An 18,954-nucleotide genomic window follows, 5' to 3' on the forward strand; every position below is an offset into this window, starting at 1 on the left:
AATTACAAATTTGTGAGCCAGGGTTTATAAAGTTGGTACTTTCGTACTTATTTTGATACTTTTTGAGTAAACAAAATACTATAGTACCCCAATGAGATATTATGTTCGTGTTTTACATTCTTTAAGTTTTTAAATTAAGATATGACCACTTCGCTTCAGAATCAGGGCTCTGGTGTCGAGCGAAATCCGCAGATTCTACAGGCTCCGTTAGAATCGTCAGCTAACTTGGCCTTCACTTGAGGATCTATCGGATGATTCATGAAATCGAAGTCGATTTTTTTTTTGATATTGGCATATGGCCATTCCTTCACAAAAGTACTTTTTTCAAAATTGATTTAGTACCATTTCTACCATGCATTTTATCATCCCTGTTGGGAACATTTTTCCCTAACAAGCCTAAAAGTATACAACAATTTATATAAAAGTATTTTATAGCAGGAAAACTGGATAAATTGCAAGGAGAGTATTTCAAAGTTGAAAACTTTCTCAAGTTTGACAAAAATCAATTAATTAACTGAAAAATTTAATGTAGAATTTTTCATTGAAGTTTTTCCTAAGCGATTTTATGCCTCTTTTAGATGAATGGGTATTTTCGCAAGGCTTTCTAAACAACTTTCTCATGGAGAGCCTTCCATGTTCAGACTCTTTTACATTCTCCACAATATAGAGCTGAGTTGGTAGAATGTAAAATCAGTATTCCAAATAATCTCATGGAGGCCATGTTGTTTACAACTTTTAGCCAAACACTAAGCCAGGAAAATTTACCACAAATCTGTTAAAACTATGGCATTACCATAATTTTAATTGTATTCCTATTTTTCTTCCCTTAGGTGCAAAGGTTTCTTTAAACGCACTGTACAAAACCGAAGAGTTTATACCTGTGTGGCCGATGGCACCTGTGAAATTACCAAAGCTCAACGTAATCGTTGTCAGTATTGTCGCTTCAAGAAGTGCATTGAGCAAGGCATGGTATTGCAAGGTAAGGAGCTATTCTTGGCAATTTAAATTGTCCCCAAAATTAACCCTCTTCTCCTTTCCACTCATCCCTTAGCTGTTCGCGAAGATCGCATGCCTGGTGGTCGCAATAGTGGCGCCGTCTATAACCTGTACAAGGTCAAATATAAAAAACACAAGAAAAACAAACAGAATCAACAACAACAGCAGCAACAACAATCGCAACAACATTCACCCATGCACCAGGGCCAAGGCCATCATCAACCACAACTCTCGCCACATCATCATCAGACCCATCTCTTTATGCCACAGCAACAACAACAGCAATTGCAACATCAACAGTTTGCAGCTGCCGTAGCGGCAGCGGCACACCAGCAACAAACCAAATTACTCGGTGAGATGAAACCGATGTTCTTGAGCAAGGAACAACAGGCCATGCACTCACCGCACCATCCAGCTCAACAGTCACCTTCGTTGGGTCCGCCATCGCAACAGCAAGGACCGCCTCCGCAACATCTCGTCTCCTCGCCCCACCATCCCCTTCATGGATCGGTGGTAGGTCCTGGTGGTCCCATGCATAGTCCCATTGCCAGTGGAGGTGGTGGAGCTGGAGGAGGGCCTACGCAGCAGACATCACATCTTCATGCTGGCTCAGTGGCGCCGCCCCAACACGTGGCCCATCAGCCTTCAGCAGCTTCACAAAGACCAGCCACGCCCCAAGAGACTGCCATGAAAATACCCTCGCATTTGGTAAATGGAACCATACTAAAGACTGCTCTAACAAATCCTAGCGAGATTGTTCATCTACGGCACCGACTTGACTCAGCTGTTAGCTCCTCCAAAGATCGCCAGATCTCATATGAGCATTCTCTGTCCATGATACAAACTCTAATAGACTGTGACGCCATGGAAGACATTGCCACACTGCCACATTTCTCCGAGTTCTTGGAGGACAAATCCGAAATTAGTGAAAAACTCTGCAACATTGGTGACTCCATAGTCCACAAACTGGTTTCGTGGACCAAGAAACTGCCCTTCTATCTGGAGATACCAGTGGAGATACATACCAAACTTTTGACCGACAAATGGCACGAGATTCTGATCCTGACCACAGCAGCCTATCAGGCATTGCATGGCAAACGCCATTCATCATCTTCAGCGTCAACACATTCGAACACCTCTGCCAGTAGTTCAACATCTTCGAATTCTTCAGCTTCATCCTCGTCCTCTTCGCCCACCCAACATAATCACAATAGTAACACCAACAACAATAGCAGCAGCAACAACAACAATCATGCATCGTCGACATCACCTCCCCACATAACAACACATCCTGCCTTAGTACACAAAGATGATCCTGAGTTTGTGGCCGAAGTCAATGCCCATCTGAGTACGCTGCAAACATGCCTGACCACATTAATGGGCCAGCCCATAGCTATGGAACAGTTAAAACTCGATGTGGGTCATATGGTGGACAAGATGACACAGATAACCATAATGTTTAGAAGGATCAAATTAAAAATGGAAGAGTATGTTTGTCTCAAGGTCTACATATTATTGAACAAAGGTAAGTTGCTTAGATTTTGAGAGAGTATTTCCAACGTGCCAAAATTCTAACCAAATTTCATGTATTTGTTTTTCTTTTTATGGTTCTATGTCTTTAGCAGAAGTGGAATTGGAAAGTATACAGGAACGTTATATACAAGTATTGCGTACATTTTTACAACATTCATCACCACAGAATCCACAAGCCCGCCTTAATGAGTTATTGTCTCATATACCCGAGGTAAGTTCAGAGCAGATAATTTGGAAAGGAATTTAGAAGTATACACATGGGTGGTGGGAAATAGAGAGAGAGAGAGAGAGAGAGAGTGAAAAGTCCTAGGAATGCTTTGAATTATTCAGGAACTCTGAGAGAACTTAAGCTTCCGGCAGCAAGGTCGGGTGGTTTTTGGAACGCGTCTTATGAGATAAGTAATCGGCTAAGAAACACGGTTTCGTTCCATCAAGAACCTGGCAAGGTATCCGACACCAAAGACATTTCAAACTTTTGTTTAGAACCTCTCACTCTGTTCGGATCACGTAATTTTATTGATTCTAAGAGTTAAGGCAAGAGATAACTTGGGTTGTGTATTTCTCAAGGGTTTCGCTTTAATTGAAGGCAATGTTGCGTGGACATCTTACCTTAAAAACCTTCTATTCTATGAAGGTACAGATCCCAGATTTTGGGTTTCGTTATATCAAGAAATATGTGATTTGGAACCGAATATTTTCTTCTGGGTTGAATCTACGATCAAGTTCACTTCCGATGACTAAGAGATAAGTATATCACCTCAACAACCATTGATTCGAGTCATACATAGATTTTGCATAAGGACTTACATTCCAAAGAATAGAATTTTAAGTACCTCGGTTTTTTGTCTCGGAAAAGATAAAACGATTGCCTTGAGTTGAATTGTCATTTTAAGCCTGTAAATCCAGTTCGAAGAGCTGCCTCTACTAAGCTATGAGTAAAGAGTGAGGTTGCTGTGAGGTCTGTTGGATTCGCAGAATACGCGAAGATATGCCTCGTGATGCGAAGCGAACATCCACAGTTCGGACAAATGAGAAGTAACTGCTCAGATACATGGAAATATCAGACTGTAGGTAAGATAGCACCGATCTGGTTTCTCTAAGCAGCTGTGTCTCCTCAACGCTGAAAGATGGTGGTCTCCCAGTACCATGCAGCACTGATATGAAGAGATCACTTACTGAACCGCTGTCGTGTGCATAGCATACCATCACGTGATTAATTGAGTGCCTTCTGAAATCAAACCGAATGGTCTTGGCTATTTCAGTGGGCACCTTCCTGGAAGTGGCATGGTTTGGGTGGTTTAACACCCCACCCCCCCCCCCCCCCTCAGTTTGTCAAACGTCAAGCCAAGAAAGTTCATAGCAAATATTTCCGCGTTTTTACCAATGAGGAATAAATTATCAAACGTTACGCTAAGGAACCTAAGGGGAAGACCAATCGGTTCTTATGTCTTTGGAATCGTCTCCTTATCTTTCCACCGAGTGCTACCAGCCAATGCCTTCAGGATTTTGTTTCCAAGGCGCAAAGATAAGGAAACGACCTTTTGAGTCGTTTATAATTTATTCCAATGAGGAATAAATTATCAAACGTTACGCTAAGGAACCTAAGGGAAAGACCAATCGGTTCATAAGTCTTTGGAATCGTCTCCTTATCTTTCCACCGAGTGCTACCAGCCAATGCCTTCAGGATTTTGTTTCCAAGGAGGAAAGATAAGGAAACGACATTTTGAGTCGTTTCCTTATCTTTCCACCAAGTGCTATGTCACGCCTACAATCTTTGGGCTCTTACACGTGGGAATGAAATGACTTCTGATTGCAGAGTGAATGATTCACTTCTTTAGTCCACGTGGAACTACAACTTGTATACAGATCGAGGAACTTTGAGCCTAAAATGAGTTGTAGCCAGAATGGTCTGGTTGTGAAAAGGTAGTCGGTTCCCTCTGCTACAGACCTATGGACATATTTCAGATTTCTGTGATAGATTTTGTTCGCTCTCTATTGAAAGCTAACTGTAAATCTTTGCTAAATAGCGAATCGGTATATGCTTCAGACCATTATCGCAGGCCTCTGCATAGAGGAAAACAGTTCAGAATTTTGGCCCCAAAATATTTTCTGCCCCCATTTTTGCATAGGAATTTCCGAGGACAATTTTAATATTTATTTTCTTGTTATAATATGGCGTATTTCTGTAGATATTCTTCTCTAATTGCTCTAGTTAATGTTCCTACTTTCCATATGCCTTTTTTCAGATCCAAGCTGCTGCTAGTCTATTATTGGAAAGTAAGATGTTCTACGTTCCCTTTGTTTTGAACTCGGCCAGTATAAGGTAGCAAATGCTTCAACGTGGTCTATTGACAATTGCCGAACAAAAACCGCCTTATCAACCTAAAACAAGCGGGACCGGAACTATAGCAAATGATCAGCCTCATCATCAGCATTCGTTAAGTCGAGTCGAACAAGAAGAAGACCGTTCTGAGGGCAATGTACCGCCACGAGAGGATAGAGATTATCAATTTAAATGTTTGCCCATTGTGGAAATGCCACAGATAAAAATCGAAAGGGATTATGATGATTATGAAATGGCCGAAGTACCCGAAGTAGCTAGAGAAACAGTAGCAGAGACTATGGAAACCGAGAGTTTAGAAGATCGTACACAGGCCATATCAAGGACTAAGAATGCTACGGAAATGGCTGATGATGGAGAGGAGGAAGAACGAAATGATTTAAATATAAAACCAGTGCCTCAGTTGTTGGAACCAACATCCATACTAAAGACTTCTTTATTAACAGGAGCAGCCAATACATTGGCTACCTTAACAGCAGCAGCAGAACAAATAGCTCGAATGCCTAATCTCGGCCAAATTGGAGATAACACAAAAGGTCAAGATTTTAGGGAACTACAAGGAGCTGGAATGATACCCAAGTCGTATCCATTTTACAATGAAGAAAATAAAAGACTTTTATATTGTGACTCGGGAGAAGGAGATGATAAATCGCAAGAGCGCCAGGATGAAGCCAAAGATAATGTGGTGACCAGGGATGGAAGTGAGACAACATCGTCGGCTCCCATAACATATACATCAATATTGCAAACGGCATTGATGTCTAAACGTCCAGCAACATTAAATGTTGCCTCAACATTAACAGCATCTGCATCACTTACGAATACATTAGCAACATCAGCGGTAACATCTTCATCATCCACAACAATAGCAACAAATACAGCATTATCATATTTGGGCAGTACAGCATCATCGTCATCATCATCATCAACGTCGTCTACATCTTCATCAGCAGCTTCTACAACAACAACAACCACACTTCATGTTCGTACACCAGATCAAGTTTTAAAGACTGCAGTTACTTTGGCAACCCTAAGTGAAATAACAACACAACGTGAGCAACAACAAAAACAACAACAACAACAGCGGCAACAACAAGAATTAGCCCAAGTTGCTGGAAAACATATTTTGGTGGTGCCCCAAGTGGCTCCTACAAGGAAAATGTGTACACTGCCTTTTAAAAAACTAAATTTTGCCAATGTAGCTACTACTAATCCTTTACCCAACACTGCCTCCAATAATAATAATAATTACAACAATATGATGATATCATCATCGGCATCATTGCCGGGTTGTGCAACAACATCGACAACAACAACATCAACGGTCTCAGCCTCTGTTGTAGCTGCTGCAGCAGCCTTATGCAACATCAATTCTACGGCAACATTGGCATCATCATCATCATTATCGTTATCGTCTGCAACCTGCAACACTGCTACAACAACTGCAATTACAAATATTAATACAACAACAACAAAACAAAATAATTTTAATAGTCTTTTAGGTTCTAATATGAAAAACAACAGCAACAACAACAATATTAATTTATGCCACAACATTTATAATAATAATCAACAGGCGGCTTCTTCTATAATACAAAAAGCTAATCACAATACCAACAGCAATAATGTACATCAAGCCAACAACAGTAGCAACAGTGGCTCCTCCAATCAGCCTCAGACCCTTAAGATACCCTGCCCTAAACCCCATTTGGTAACCAGTCAAACTCAAACCGAGGATGTTAGTGCTGGTGGTCCCAAGTCAGAGGATCAGAAATCTTTGAGTTTGTCAGGTGGCCAAACAGCTGGAGTAGCCACATCGGCCATATGTTTTGCCACAACCACTTGCAATAGCAGTAGCACCTCATTAGCATCTTCATTACAAACAACCTCTCCAGCTATAACTGGTGGAGGAATGTTAAGGACTGCCGTGTCAACTCATGGTAAATTAATGACGTTGGCACAAACCGCATCTACATTTGCATCAACTGTTGTCACACCCATAACAACAACATCATCATCTTCATCCACTTCTTCATCATCATCTAATTTTAATAAATCTCCCAATTCTTTGAAATCTTTAAAAACTCCCAATCAGCCAGTTGGGTTAAATGTTGCCAGCAACATACTCAAGAATTCTTTGAGTAGACCTCTATCTTTAAATGTTGCTGAGAAATCCCAAGGGATATCATTAGCTATCACTGGCAACATTATTAATTCCCAGAAAACGGAAGGAAATTCCCTAAATTCCCAAATAAATTTATATAACCCTAATAACTTAAATAAAACCCTAAGGCCCTCCTCCAGCTCTACGTCTACGTCTTCATCGACTTCAAATCCTAATACCACGGCTACTGCTGTTACTGTTGTTGTTTTTGAAACATTGTTACCTGAGGACTGAAAACTTTGTTTATAAATATAATTATTTTTTACAACAACAAATAAGAGAAACCATTGTAGATTAATCCACATACCCCAAAGCTTGGTCCCCCCCAAAAAAAAGATCGTCCGCATGTCCCTCTCTTAAGAGAAATAATAAAGAAAACCTTTTGTTGTTATTCCCTCGCCAATTTTGTTTTGTAAGTTTTTATTATTATATATATTTTTGTTTCGCTTTGCTTTTATATATACATACATATAAATAAATGAAATATATTGTTTATTATCTAAATAACAAATTTATAAGCAATTTGTATTTTTTTTCTATAGGTTATATAAGACTTTTAAATATATACACATTAACAATAAACATATAAATACGTATATATAAAAAAAATAATTGTTTTCAATTTCTTTTTTTTATATAAGAGAAACCCATGTTTTAAACTTAAATGTATAATTTAAAAACCTAAGAGCAACACATTTATATATACAACAACAACAAAAAAACTATATATTATAATTATTATTATTTTTTAATTTATAAGTCAATGGCCTAACCTAAACACTATACAAAAATTATGGACTTTTTTTGTAGCTTAATGTTTTATATTTATATAAGATTTTATTATTATAACTATTATCTATAAATAATTATTATTAATTATTGCTTATCTATTGATTATGAAATATTTTTTAAATCAGTAAACATAAAACAAAAAATCCCAAATAATTTTTTATTATTATTATCATAAAACAAAACGTATGTGTTTAGCTTAAAATAATTTGTTTTTTATTTTAGTTTTTGTTTTTCTCTTATTTTTTATTTTTTTGCTATAGTATGGAAAGAGATCATATCTATGTATGTGTAATTTTCTGTGTTTTTTTTATTAATTGTTATAATTAATCATTTACAATTTATCTAAACGTAACTATATAAATTAAAGAAGAAAACAAAATAATTTCATTTCATTTTCACCACAACCACCACCAATACACAAAAGCTTATTATGCCAACAAACTGGAAACAAAAACAATCCTAAAGAAAAACTAAAGAAACAAAACAATAAAAATCCCCATTTAAATAAAAAAGTGTTCAACAAAAAAAATCATTTTTATTTCATTTCCCAAAAACCAAAAAATTGCGAATTGGCCCTATTTGTGAAACCAAAAAACAAATATTTTTTATTTCTTAAGGTGGGAAAAAAGTTGTGACTAAAAATTTTATTAACATTGAATTTTATAAAAATTTAACTTTACTTTCCACTGATCGACTAAATCGAAGATCATGAATTTGAAAGACATACTAGAGAGATAACTGACTTGCAGTTGTAATCTAAACACACAAAAACTAAGCCTACGCTTTTGGGGTTATACATGAAACAACAATTATTCAAAATTGCTATATTAGAATCGAAAAAACAAATCGACCTTTCGAGATTTTGAAAATGTAAAAATGTCGACGTTCGACTTTTCAAAATTTAGAAAACTCTAGTTTTCGACTTATTGGAAGAGACGGGTTTTCGACTTTTATTTAAAAAAATCTTGAAGTTTTCCAATTTTTCAAAATTTGTAAGTCGATTTTTCGACCTTTAAATTTTTTGAAAATTTATAGTTTTTGACTAAAAAAATTTGAAAAAATCTACAAATTTACTATAGAAATATTTGCATGTGTAACATCTGGGGGAAGGCCATTCTACGAAGGCAGGAGGTCCTGCATAAAAAGGTTCGTAGTTTTCCAAACAGAAACACAGGGTGTCTTCAAAAAATTATTCTCTCGTAAAGGAAATTCTTTGCGTCTTCTTCGTTAAAAGTCGATTTTGGCCATCATTAAAAGTCGATTGGTTTAGCAAAAGTTGATTAGCCGAATTTGAAGATTACAAAGAAATACCTTTCTTCGCTATGAATTACTTTTTGTCAAAGACGTCATATGTAGTGTACATATGAAATCACCCTTCTTTACTAGCGAAATCTGTCTTTTTTTTATTAGAAAAACAAATTAAAATTCTGAAAAAGTATTTTTCGTATTTTTTCAGGGTGTCTTGAGACTGTTACTTTCTCGTAAAATAAATTCTTTGCGACGTTTCCGTTAAAAGTCGATTTTCAAAAATATCAAAATTCGTTTAGTCGAATTTTAAAAATGCAAAGAAGAATCCTTTTCTAAGAAATAAATTCATTTTTATCATAAAACTTATTCATAGCATTTGAAATCTTGATTTTTTTTATTAGGAATACGACTTCAAATTTCGAAAAAGAAGTTTTTTTATTTTTTCTCTTTGAAACATAGGGTGTCTCTAAATAATTTTATCTCCCCTATTATAGGTGAGTACTATGTTGAATTTTTCTACCAAAACACTTAATTAAATGTACAAAAATACATATGAAAACGATTATATTTTTATCAAGTTTTCCTAAATTATGGATGGAAAAGATCCAAGGCATTGATTGCAAAACATTTTATATTTCTAAATTAATCGATTAAAAAACTAACCGTGAAAACAAGCAGCTTGAAACTGAACATAGTACATACCTTAAAGGAAGTTCTTACCGTTTTTTTCGATAAATGTTGATGAGTGGATGATTATTCCCTTTTTTCAAACTCTCCTTTCCCACTACAAATGTAAACGCCATGTGTGATATTTAAAATCTTGTTTTTATTTTATTAAAAAGGCAAATTAAAAAATATAAAATAAAATAATTTTCGTAATTTTTCAAGCAGAAACACAGGGTGTCTATAATTAATTGTCTACAATTTCGTTCCGGAGAAAAAATCTATAGATTTTAGATAGACTTAATTTAATTTAATTTAATTTTCTGCCGTAAAGCTGAGTACTATGTTCAGTTTTCAAGCTGAAAACCAGCTTGTTTTCACGGTTACTTTTTTTAATTAATTAATATAGAAATATAAAATTATTTGCAATCAATTCCTTGGAACTTTTCCTTTCATTAATTGGTAAGACTTGATCAAAATATAATCGTCTTCATACATATTTTTGTACTTTTAGTTTAGTGTTTTGGTGAAAAACCCGAACATAGTACTCACCTTAAGATGTAATTTCGTAAATTCCTTTTTGTCATAGTGGCACACCACAAATGGAATCGCCCATTTTGACGTTTAAAATCTCTCTTTTTTATTAGAAAGGCGATTTCAAATTTCGAAATTTAGTTTCAGGCTCACTTAGACTATTCAGTCCATTGTGATACTACATTTAACTAAAAGTACCTATTACATATGGGCACTTATAGTTTTAACCACTGAACCTTCTCTATTATTTTCTTATGTTGAACCAACCAGATTGTTCCAAAAACATTAACAGACTGCTTAAGTTAACGTCTTCCAGGTCCGCCAGTAATCTAAAGCTATATGCTCCTAAAATTTGATTACGCCTTACACAAAATGCAGGACACTCACACAAGAGGTGTTTAATTGATTCCTTTTCCTCCGCATTATGACAGCTCATACAATAGTCATTATACTTCGCACCAATAGTTTTTGCAAATTCGCCTATCAGGCAGCGACCCGTTATAGCAGATATCAGAAGTGATATCTGACGTCTTGAGAACATTAGCATATCTAGTGTGCGGTTCAAGTTTAAATGGGGCCATATTTGCTTGGTGTCGTTACAACCCTTGCAATTCTCCCATCGAACATTTGCCATCATGACGGTCTTCTCACGCAGTAAGAGCTTGCAGGTTGCCAGAAACATACCAACAGATTCTAGTTCCCCTGGAATATGTAAGGTAGTCCCTAGCATTGCCAACTCATCCGCTTCGCAGTTCCCCGGTATGTTCCTATGGCCAGGCATCCACATTAGGTGAATATTGTACTGCTCACCCATCTCGTTGAAGATTTGCGGCAGTCGATGGCCGTTTTCGAGTAAAGGAACACAGAGTCCAAGGATTTTATTGCAGGTTGACTGTCTGAGTATATATTAATGCCAACAATTTTTGGAACATTACTTCTCAGCCAATTCGCCACCTCTTTTATTGCTAATATTTCAGCCTGAAAAACACTACAGTGATCAGGTAATCTTTTCGCTATTCGAAGTTCCAGATCTTTAGAATATACTCCGAAACCCACTTGTCCATCCAATTTGGAACCATCAGTGTAGAAATCTATACATCTTTTATTCCCCGAGGTCTGTGTACACCACGCCTCACTGTTGGGAATTAAAGTTTCAAACTTTGTGTTGAAAAGTGGTTTCGCCAGAGTGTAATCCACTACGTTAGGCACATCTGGCATTAACATATTTTGTCTCCAATGAATTTAATTATTTTGGTAAAGAATTTCTTTGAAGAACAACAAAACAAAATCGTTTCAGAGAAATAAATTTTTATTATATGTACATAGAGGATCCATTTCGCTCCCCAAAAAAGGCCAGTTCCAAAGACTAAATGTTTGAACTTAAATATGAATAAATGTTTGGAAATTGGGGAAATGAAAACGAAATAAAATAAAGGCGGTCTTATTTTCCTCCTTTATTTGTAATCTTCGTAATTGTCACTTCGTAATTTGACACTGACAGATCATGTATTTAATGTTTATTTCTCTATGAAAAAAAAAACTTCAGAGAGAAATAAACGTAAGCACAAGGTGTATAATACGGCCCGTAAATTATTTCGTTATTGAAATCATAAATGAAGCTGTCTGAAAATTTCATAGAGAAGAAAACACTTATTGGGCTGTAGTTATAGCAATAACATGTAAAAAGATCTTTAAAAAAAAATCTTTCAAACTATAAAGATGAGATTAAAGAATGCTAAGAAGCACCAGTAAATAGGAGCTACAGTTCAGCATGCTAGATGAAATGTAATTTTGGAAAATTTTGAGGTGAAAATAGAATATCTGGGACAATTACGCCTCGTACCACTTCCTCTTTTATTTATATGATATATTTGGTGAAGCTAGGGGATACTCATCGGACAAATCAAGGCCCAATAACCTTAGTACTAACTTTGGGAGAACGAATTTTGTTTAAAATTTAGGAAATATTTTTAAATATTATGAATGCCTTGGTACTTAGCATCTTTTATTATCGTTATTGTGTAAATTAGAGGTCTGCATCGAATAACTTTTCACTAAATGTATGCAATTCGCTGTCGAATATAGTACATACACTGTCTTTCTCTCAGAGCGCAAGTAGTGAAGTGAAGAGAATACAATAAAAATGCAAGTACTTGAGAAAAATTACAACATGGATTCTCTTCACTTCACGTGGTACCACAAGTATTTCTCAGTTATGTGCGAAGCAAAACTTTCCATTATTATTAATCATAGATATGTATGTATGTCATATATTTCATATATTTATGTATGTCACACACTTACCTTAACGTTTGCCGTTCTTTATATCAATCCGAAAACATATATTATGGAGAGTAACTGTTTTCTTGTATTTCTGGAACTGCACGTGGTACATGGAGTACTCTATGAAGTTTTGTTCTCGCAACATACTCGACGTGATCACTCTGAGTACACTTCAGTAAGAGAGAAAGAGGAATATGTGTTTGTTGGTAGTGAAGACATCAGAGTAGCAACAAGAAGTTACTCGTGGCTTTTGGTGTTCATCAAAATGTGTACCAATTGTTTTGCGACTCTCTAAAATAGATGTACTCATGTAGCAAGTACACGTGTACTCTTCATTTACAAATGGAATTGTGCAGACCTCTAGTGTAAATTACAAAACTATTAAACATTTGCGTCATTTAAATATTGTATTGTGTTGTAGAAGGTGCCTTCTAGAATAATCCAAAACACGGGTTTTTTGATTGTTAGTATTTCTCAGTTAAAATAAACTATTTTCCAAAACAGGTGCGCTGTTTCTTGAAGCCGGCTTGACCGGTTATTTGAGACATCAACAAATGAAATTTTTTTCCCATTTCTTTACCAGTAAATATGGTACTTCACTTTTTTTGTAGACGAAGAAGGGACCTCTTCTTCGCATCTATTTTATTAACGCAACTGAGCCAAAAATATTATATATTTTCAGAGAGCATAGAAGGACTTCCTTGATTTCTGGATCTAGGTGATTTTGGCTTAGACAGATTCGTTCCTGTATTGAAATTATCTCAAACATTTCTGCAAGAATTGTATTTTTTAATTAAGAAAACTGAACTGGAAACTGATTTACCAAAATTTTTCATGAAACCACCTGAAGCGTTTCTCTTGATTTTTTTTAATAAATAAAGTTCCTGAGATCGTATTCACTTGAACTTTACTTTTGTACCAGTGGTAAAATATAACAGCTGATTTGTTTTCATATTTGCTTGGGAAACGAACAACGGACCTAAAAACTGTCTTCTTTTCTTTTTAAAATCCACATATTTTAATTAAGTGGTTCACGACATTTTAATACACAATGGATGTTGCAACTTCCCCTTTACCACACCGCCCCCTCCCCACATAAACATTTGGTCCTTCGAACCGGAAATTTTGTTTATACAAAACTAATTTCTTCCCCACAATAGATAAAAGGTTAAAGTTGCAGTCCGATTAAGTTTCAGGCTCACTTAGACTATTCAGTCCATTGTGTGGTAAAATACTCAGTTGAGTGTTTTACCTTACGATCCAATTTTGAATAGACTTTTTTAATTTAATCAAATTAATTTTTTCATAGAAATGTCTTCAATCACGGAAAAGTCAATTAAAAAATTAATTGATACTATTAAGTTTTGTGATTGATTTTTGTTTCAATTAAGAAAATTGTTGAATCAATTAAATTATTTATTAAATATTTTTTTTAACTCAATTAATTGGAAAAATGTTCCTGATTTTTTTTTTTCTGTGTACTGGTTCATTTAATCTAGATAAGTTTGGTTTCGTTTATATTTATATAATTAATACCAGCCCTAAAGGCCGGTATTAAGTTTTTATTCTATTTTAATTGTTCACACTGCCCAGTTGAAACCCACGGTTATAAATACTTATTAGGTTTTTATTATCGCGCTAAAATGTGTGTTTTTTTTTCTGTGAAGAGAAGTCTCTTTAATAATTTATTTTAAAGAAACCCATGCTTTTCATGTGTTGCTTTAGATGATTCCCCTTCAAGTTATAATAACCCAGCAAAAACTAGGTAACCACATCTCATTACAATTGACATTACCAGGAGTAAAGCTGTCATTACACGTTGCATTACATTGCGGCGAGTTATAATGACTAACTTGTAATGACAAAAATAAATACTTCTCGGTAATTTTCGAATTGTTATTCTCAAATTTTTAGGCAGTTGTAGTTAATAAAATTATTCACATAATCGAGCACTTACATAAAAAATCAAAAAGAATATGTAATGTAAAGGCAATTCTGAAAATTTTTCCGTTAAGAATTTTTTATCACAAATATTTCATAATAATTGTGTTTAATGACATTATCACATTATGTTTTAAATAAATGCTTTCTTATATCTCATTGACATTACGCTTCCAAAATGCGCTTAAACTAAATTTCAAATGCCATTTGCCTTATAAAAAAGAGACTTAAAATCCACTTTTGGTAGATTTCGATCCTTATGTGAATTGGTTATTGGATATATTATAACGTAATTCACGAATCCAACTCCCTTAAACAACCTACATTTATTTCTATTTAAAGTGTGAAATTAATTTGATTGTAATCTTATTTAGATTATTTATTAGATTTTTTGTTTATTTATACAATATTCTATTTCTATTCAAGTAGTTCTCCTATTACAGCACCACTCGCCATATTTTGATCCATTGTAATCGGCGATAGAAATCAATATTTTCGAGATTTGGTTGCCTGAGACAATAAGTGGCTATTTTGCAAGCTTTGGTGTATCTACGAATAAGTCATTACATATTAGGTGATTATATGCTTTAAATGCACTACTTATTTTATGGCCGAAAGTATGCCTGGGGAGAAGTACTTTCCTCCTAGGACATGCGTATGTAAATGTAATCCGAAGCGATGCCAATTAATAAGTGGTTATTAATTTTTAAATATGCTTACCTACAAGATTACCGGGTAATGAGAGTTTTTGCTGGGAAGGTTTACCAGATTTATTTTCAATTTAGGAAAAAAAATTAAAAGAAAAAAATTAATTTTAGCTTTTGGCTAATCTTTACTTAATTGAGTTCGCTTAAGTGGGAAAGTACGAGAAAATACCTAATATTATGATATAGAAAATTTAATATTTTATAACAGCTAACTAGCAAAGAATTTAAGAATTTTCTTAGAGCTCGAACTGAATCGACACCCTGTCATACTGCATCGACACCCTGTCGATATTAATTTCATGTCTTTAAACATTATAAAGCTAAAACATAGTTTTAGGCGTTAATCTCAACACGTATTTTCGAAGTAAAGCATAATTTTAGGAGTGACGTAAAACTAAAAGACTAAATTTTCCAACACACCCTGTTAGTCTATATGAACGCCCTGTCGTTAAACTCCACAACTATAAAGCCTAGTTCTAGGCGAGAATTTAAAATCGAATACTATAACGCCCTGTAATTGTAATGTTGTAAGAACATTATGTATTTAAAAGCTATAAAATTAAAGCATATTTTTGGGCATTTGCAAATACTCAAGACAATATTGACAAATCTTCTAACTTACACCGACTATAGGAAAATTAAAAGCAAAATTTGCGTTAAATTTCAGAATGATTAGAGTGATTATAACGGATGAACTTTACTAGATCGTCTTACAAATTCCCTCTGATTGATAATTCGATTCGTGGAGGGTATACAAATGTATGCCACAATAATTTTATTATTAGGTAAGAATTTATTTCCAGTTTATTTGGTATATTTATAATATTTTGGCAAAATTATTTATTGTCCCAAAATTAATATTATTTGCCTGTTTTCTATATAGGGCATAGTACACGCAACTTCAATTCAGTCCAATGGTAATAATAGTTTAATATAATCTTTTGTATGTGACGATTTTACTGCCTAACTTATACTGCCGTATATTAAAGTAATATCTAAATTATGATACTTAAACTTCCCACAACTCAGATCTATATCCAAATCCTAAAAATGTTTTATGTTCCTCCTCTATGTGAAATCTTACAAAAATCTTTATGAATAATTGTCCTACTATATGATCTATAACTATGAACATTGCAAATTTACTGCCATCAATCAAGTGAGAAAACGTTAGATTTAAGGAAGATGTTTGTATCTAAAAATTAATTTCTATTAAATATAATTATTATTTATAATAAAATTTTAAAAAATTATTGGAAATTTCCATTTTCTGTAAAAGATTTTAATAAAATTTAAATTCTATTTATTTAATTGTTATTTTTCTTTCCTACGCCATTTTAATTAACTCTACTCAAAAGATGAATAACTCTCTATAAGGATATTAGAATTCAAGTCATATTCTATTTAAATTGTATTTAATCTTTTCTCTCTACTATGCTCCTTTATTTATTCCATTCAGTATTCAATCTGCCCCATAAGGATATTCAGATTCATTTCATAGCATAGTATTATTTTCGTTGAGTGTATCATATAACTATAATTTACTTATTTATATAGCATATATCTCAGAGGAAATAACTACATTTCTCGATTTCCTTTATCAATTATAAATGTTATTCAGTAATTACAATGTTATTCAGTAATTAAATGTTATTCAGTAATTACAATGAAATCAATTACAATGAAAGTGTAAAAGTAGATATTTGTATCTAACAAATTATTTCTATTAAGTAATTTTTATTATTATGAAAATTTCAATATTTATTGACAATTTCAATATTCTGTAAAAGGCATTCCATTAATGTTTGAATACTTTAATTCGTCTCAGAGGTTGAATATATACCTATAAGACCATACACTTTTTTTCTTTTCACAGCATAGTATTATTTTTCTTTGAGTGTAGTTTGCACACATAAATTTATCTGAATTATTTATAAAGCATATATTTCAGAGGAAGTAATTATAATTCTCAATTTTCCATATCAATTACAAATATCATTCAGTAATTGCAATGATTTTAAGTTATTTTCAAGGAATAATTAAGTATAATTTTTTTTTTCAAAAATTATTCCTATATCAATTTGTTATGCAGTTTTGAAATAAAGATATTAAATATTTTCCTCCAAAGCATTGACTCACAGATTCATAAACGAAAAATTATTCATATATCACAAATATATCGAAAATGCTCTTAATTTTCATTCAATACATCAATGACAAAAACAAAAAAAAAACAGAATTAAATAAAGCAAGAGTCTGATATAAAAAATGCCTTTAAAGTGTTTTATGGTACGGAAAATGTAGCAAAGTAACATACGTAGAAGAAAAATAACAAAAAAAATAATAACAATAAATAAAGAAATAAAAATATTACACAATAACATAGATACATATATGTACACTCACACAAACAAGATAGAAAATTAAAAACAACAGAACTTAAAATAAAATAGTAATTTTAAGTTTTGCAAGGCAAAAACGAAAAAAAAAAACGATTACCATATACGAGAGGATATTTACTATAACAATTAAAAATATGTACTGCAAAAAAAAGTAATGCATAACGAATAAAATACAGCACACTTGCATTTAATAGTTAAGTACTATTTTTAAAAACATACATTTAGAATATTTCTCAACAACCGAAACAGCAATATTTTAAGAAATGGAGAATCGACCCAAGGGACATTTAAGGAGAGTAACCCATATTTTTGCACCTGGAAAATGCATGAAAATCCAAAAATAAAATATGTATTATAAAAACCAAATGTTTCGACTATTCATTATAGTACTCCTACCGACATGACATCATCGAATTATAACTCACTACTCCAAAATGAAAAATAATATTTATTTGTTTCAATATAATTATTATAAATACTATTTGAATCATATACAAGTTCAAAAAATATTAAAATTAAAAAAAAATATTAATATGAAGAAGATTTTTTAATACGCTATTTAGTAACTTCTAAATGATTTTTATAATGCCCACATCTGGTACAAATTCTATAGCATTCACATTCTAATTTTTGCTCTATGTTATTTATTGTTTAAAGTTTTTGCTGGTAGGTTTGAAGTAAGTAGTCTTGTGAAATTGAGGTATTCTTATGGACAGTCTGGACTATCCACAATATCATTGCGCTGGCGAACTATCGGCATTCGATATCGAGAACTTTTGATCGAAATCTAAATTTTTCAGATCACGGGAGTCGATATCGAGTTTTTTGATCGACAATTTTTTCGATTGGTAAATTGCAATCGTAAAACATGTTTCACTTGTTTTTTACATTGTTTTCGCCATATGGGAATAGTAAATATATTAGTTTTAGTTCGAATTGTTGCTAATTTGTAGTAAATTTACATATAATGAACATATTTTGAATATGTAGGACTAATGCAACTCCAATAAAAGTTAAACAAAAATTGGTCATAGCTTGGCAAAGAACCATATATAAAGTGCACATGCTAGATCGATATCCAAGAGATTGTGATTAACCAATTACCGTACCATTCCGTGACAACATAACGGTAGAATTGACGTTGACATGCCACCAAAAATTATTTTCCATTTGAACGCCTCCTTCGTCAGCCGAAATCGTCTATTGAGCCTGCAAAAAGGTGTCTTTCTAACAGTGCACACCATTTCAAACCCATGTACTTACACCAATAACAATGTGCACTTTTATTCCTTATTTGTCGCCGAATTATTTTATATTCATCTCATCCTCCAATTAGGAAGAAATTGGGAG

At 33.6% G+C, this 18,954-nt stretch overlaps 1 protein-coding gene across 1 annotated transcript in view; it reads left to right on the forward strand.

The window, feature by feature from the left end:
- Nucleotides 1-8,355, forward strand: part of Hr4 (nuclear hormone receptor 4) — a 44,936-nt gene extending 36,581 nt beyond the window's left edge. The window contains 4 exon segments of the mRNA XM_075299060.1: nucleotides 831-979; nucleotides 1,052-2,521; nucleotides 2,619-2,740; nucleotides 4,776-8,355. Of these exon segments, the coding sequence (XP_075155175.1) occupies nucleotides 831-979; nucleotides 1,052-2,521; nucleotides 2,619-2,740; nucleotides 4,776-7,268 (4,234 nt within the window). The 3' untranslated portion in view covers nucleotides 7,269-8,355.
- The last annotated feature ends 10,599 nt before the right edge of the window (nucleotides 8,356-18,954 follow it).

This window comes from Haematobia irritans, chromosome 3 (genome assembly GCF_050003625.1).
Source record: "Haematobia irritans isolate KBUSLIRL chromosome 3, ASM5000362v1, whole genome shotgun sequence".
NCBI lineage: Eukaryota > Metazoa > Arthropoda > Insecta > Diptera > Muscidae > Haematobia > Haematobia irritans.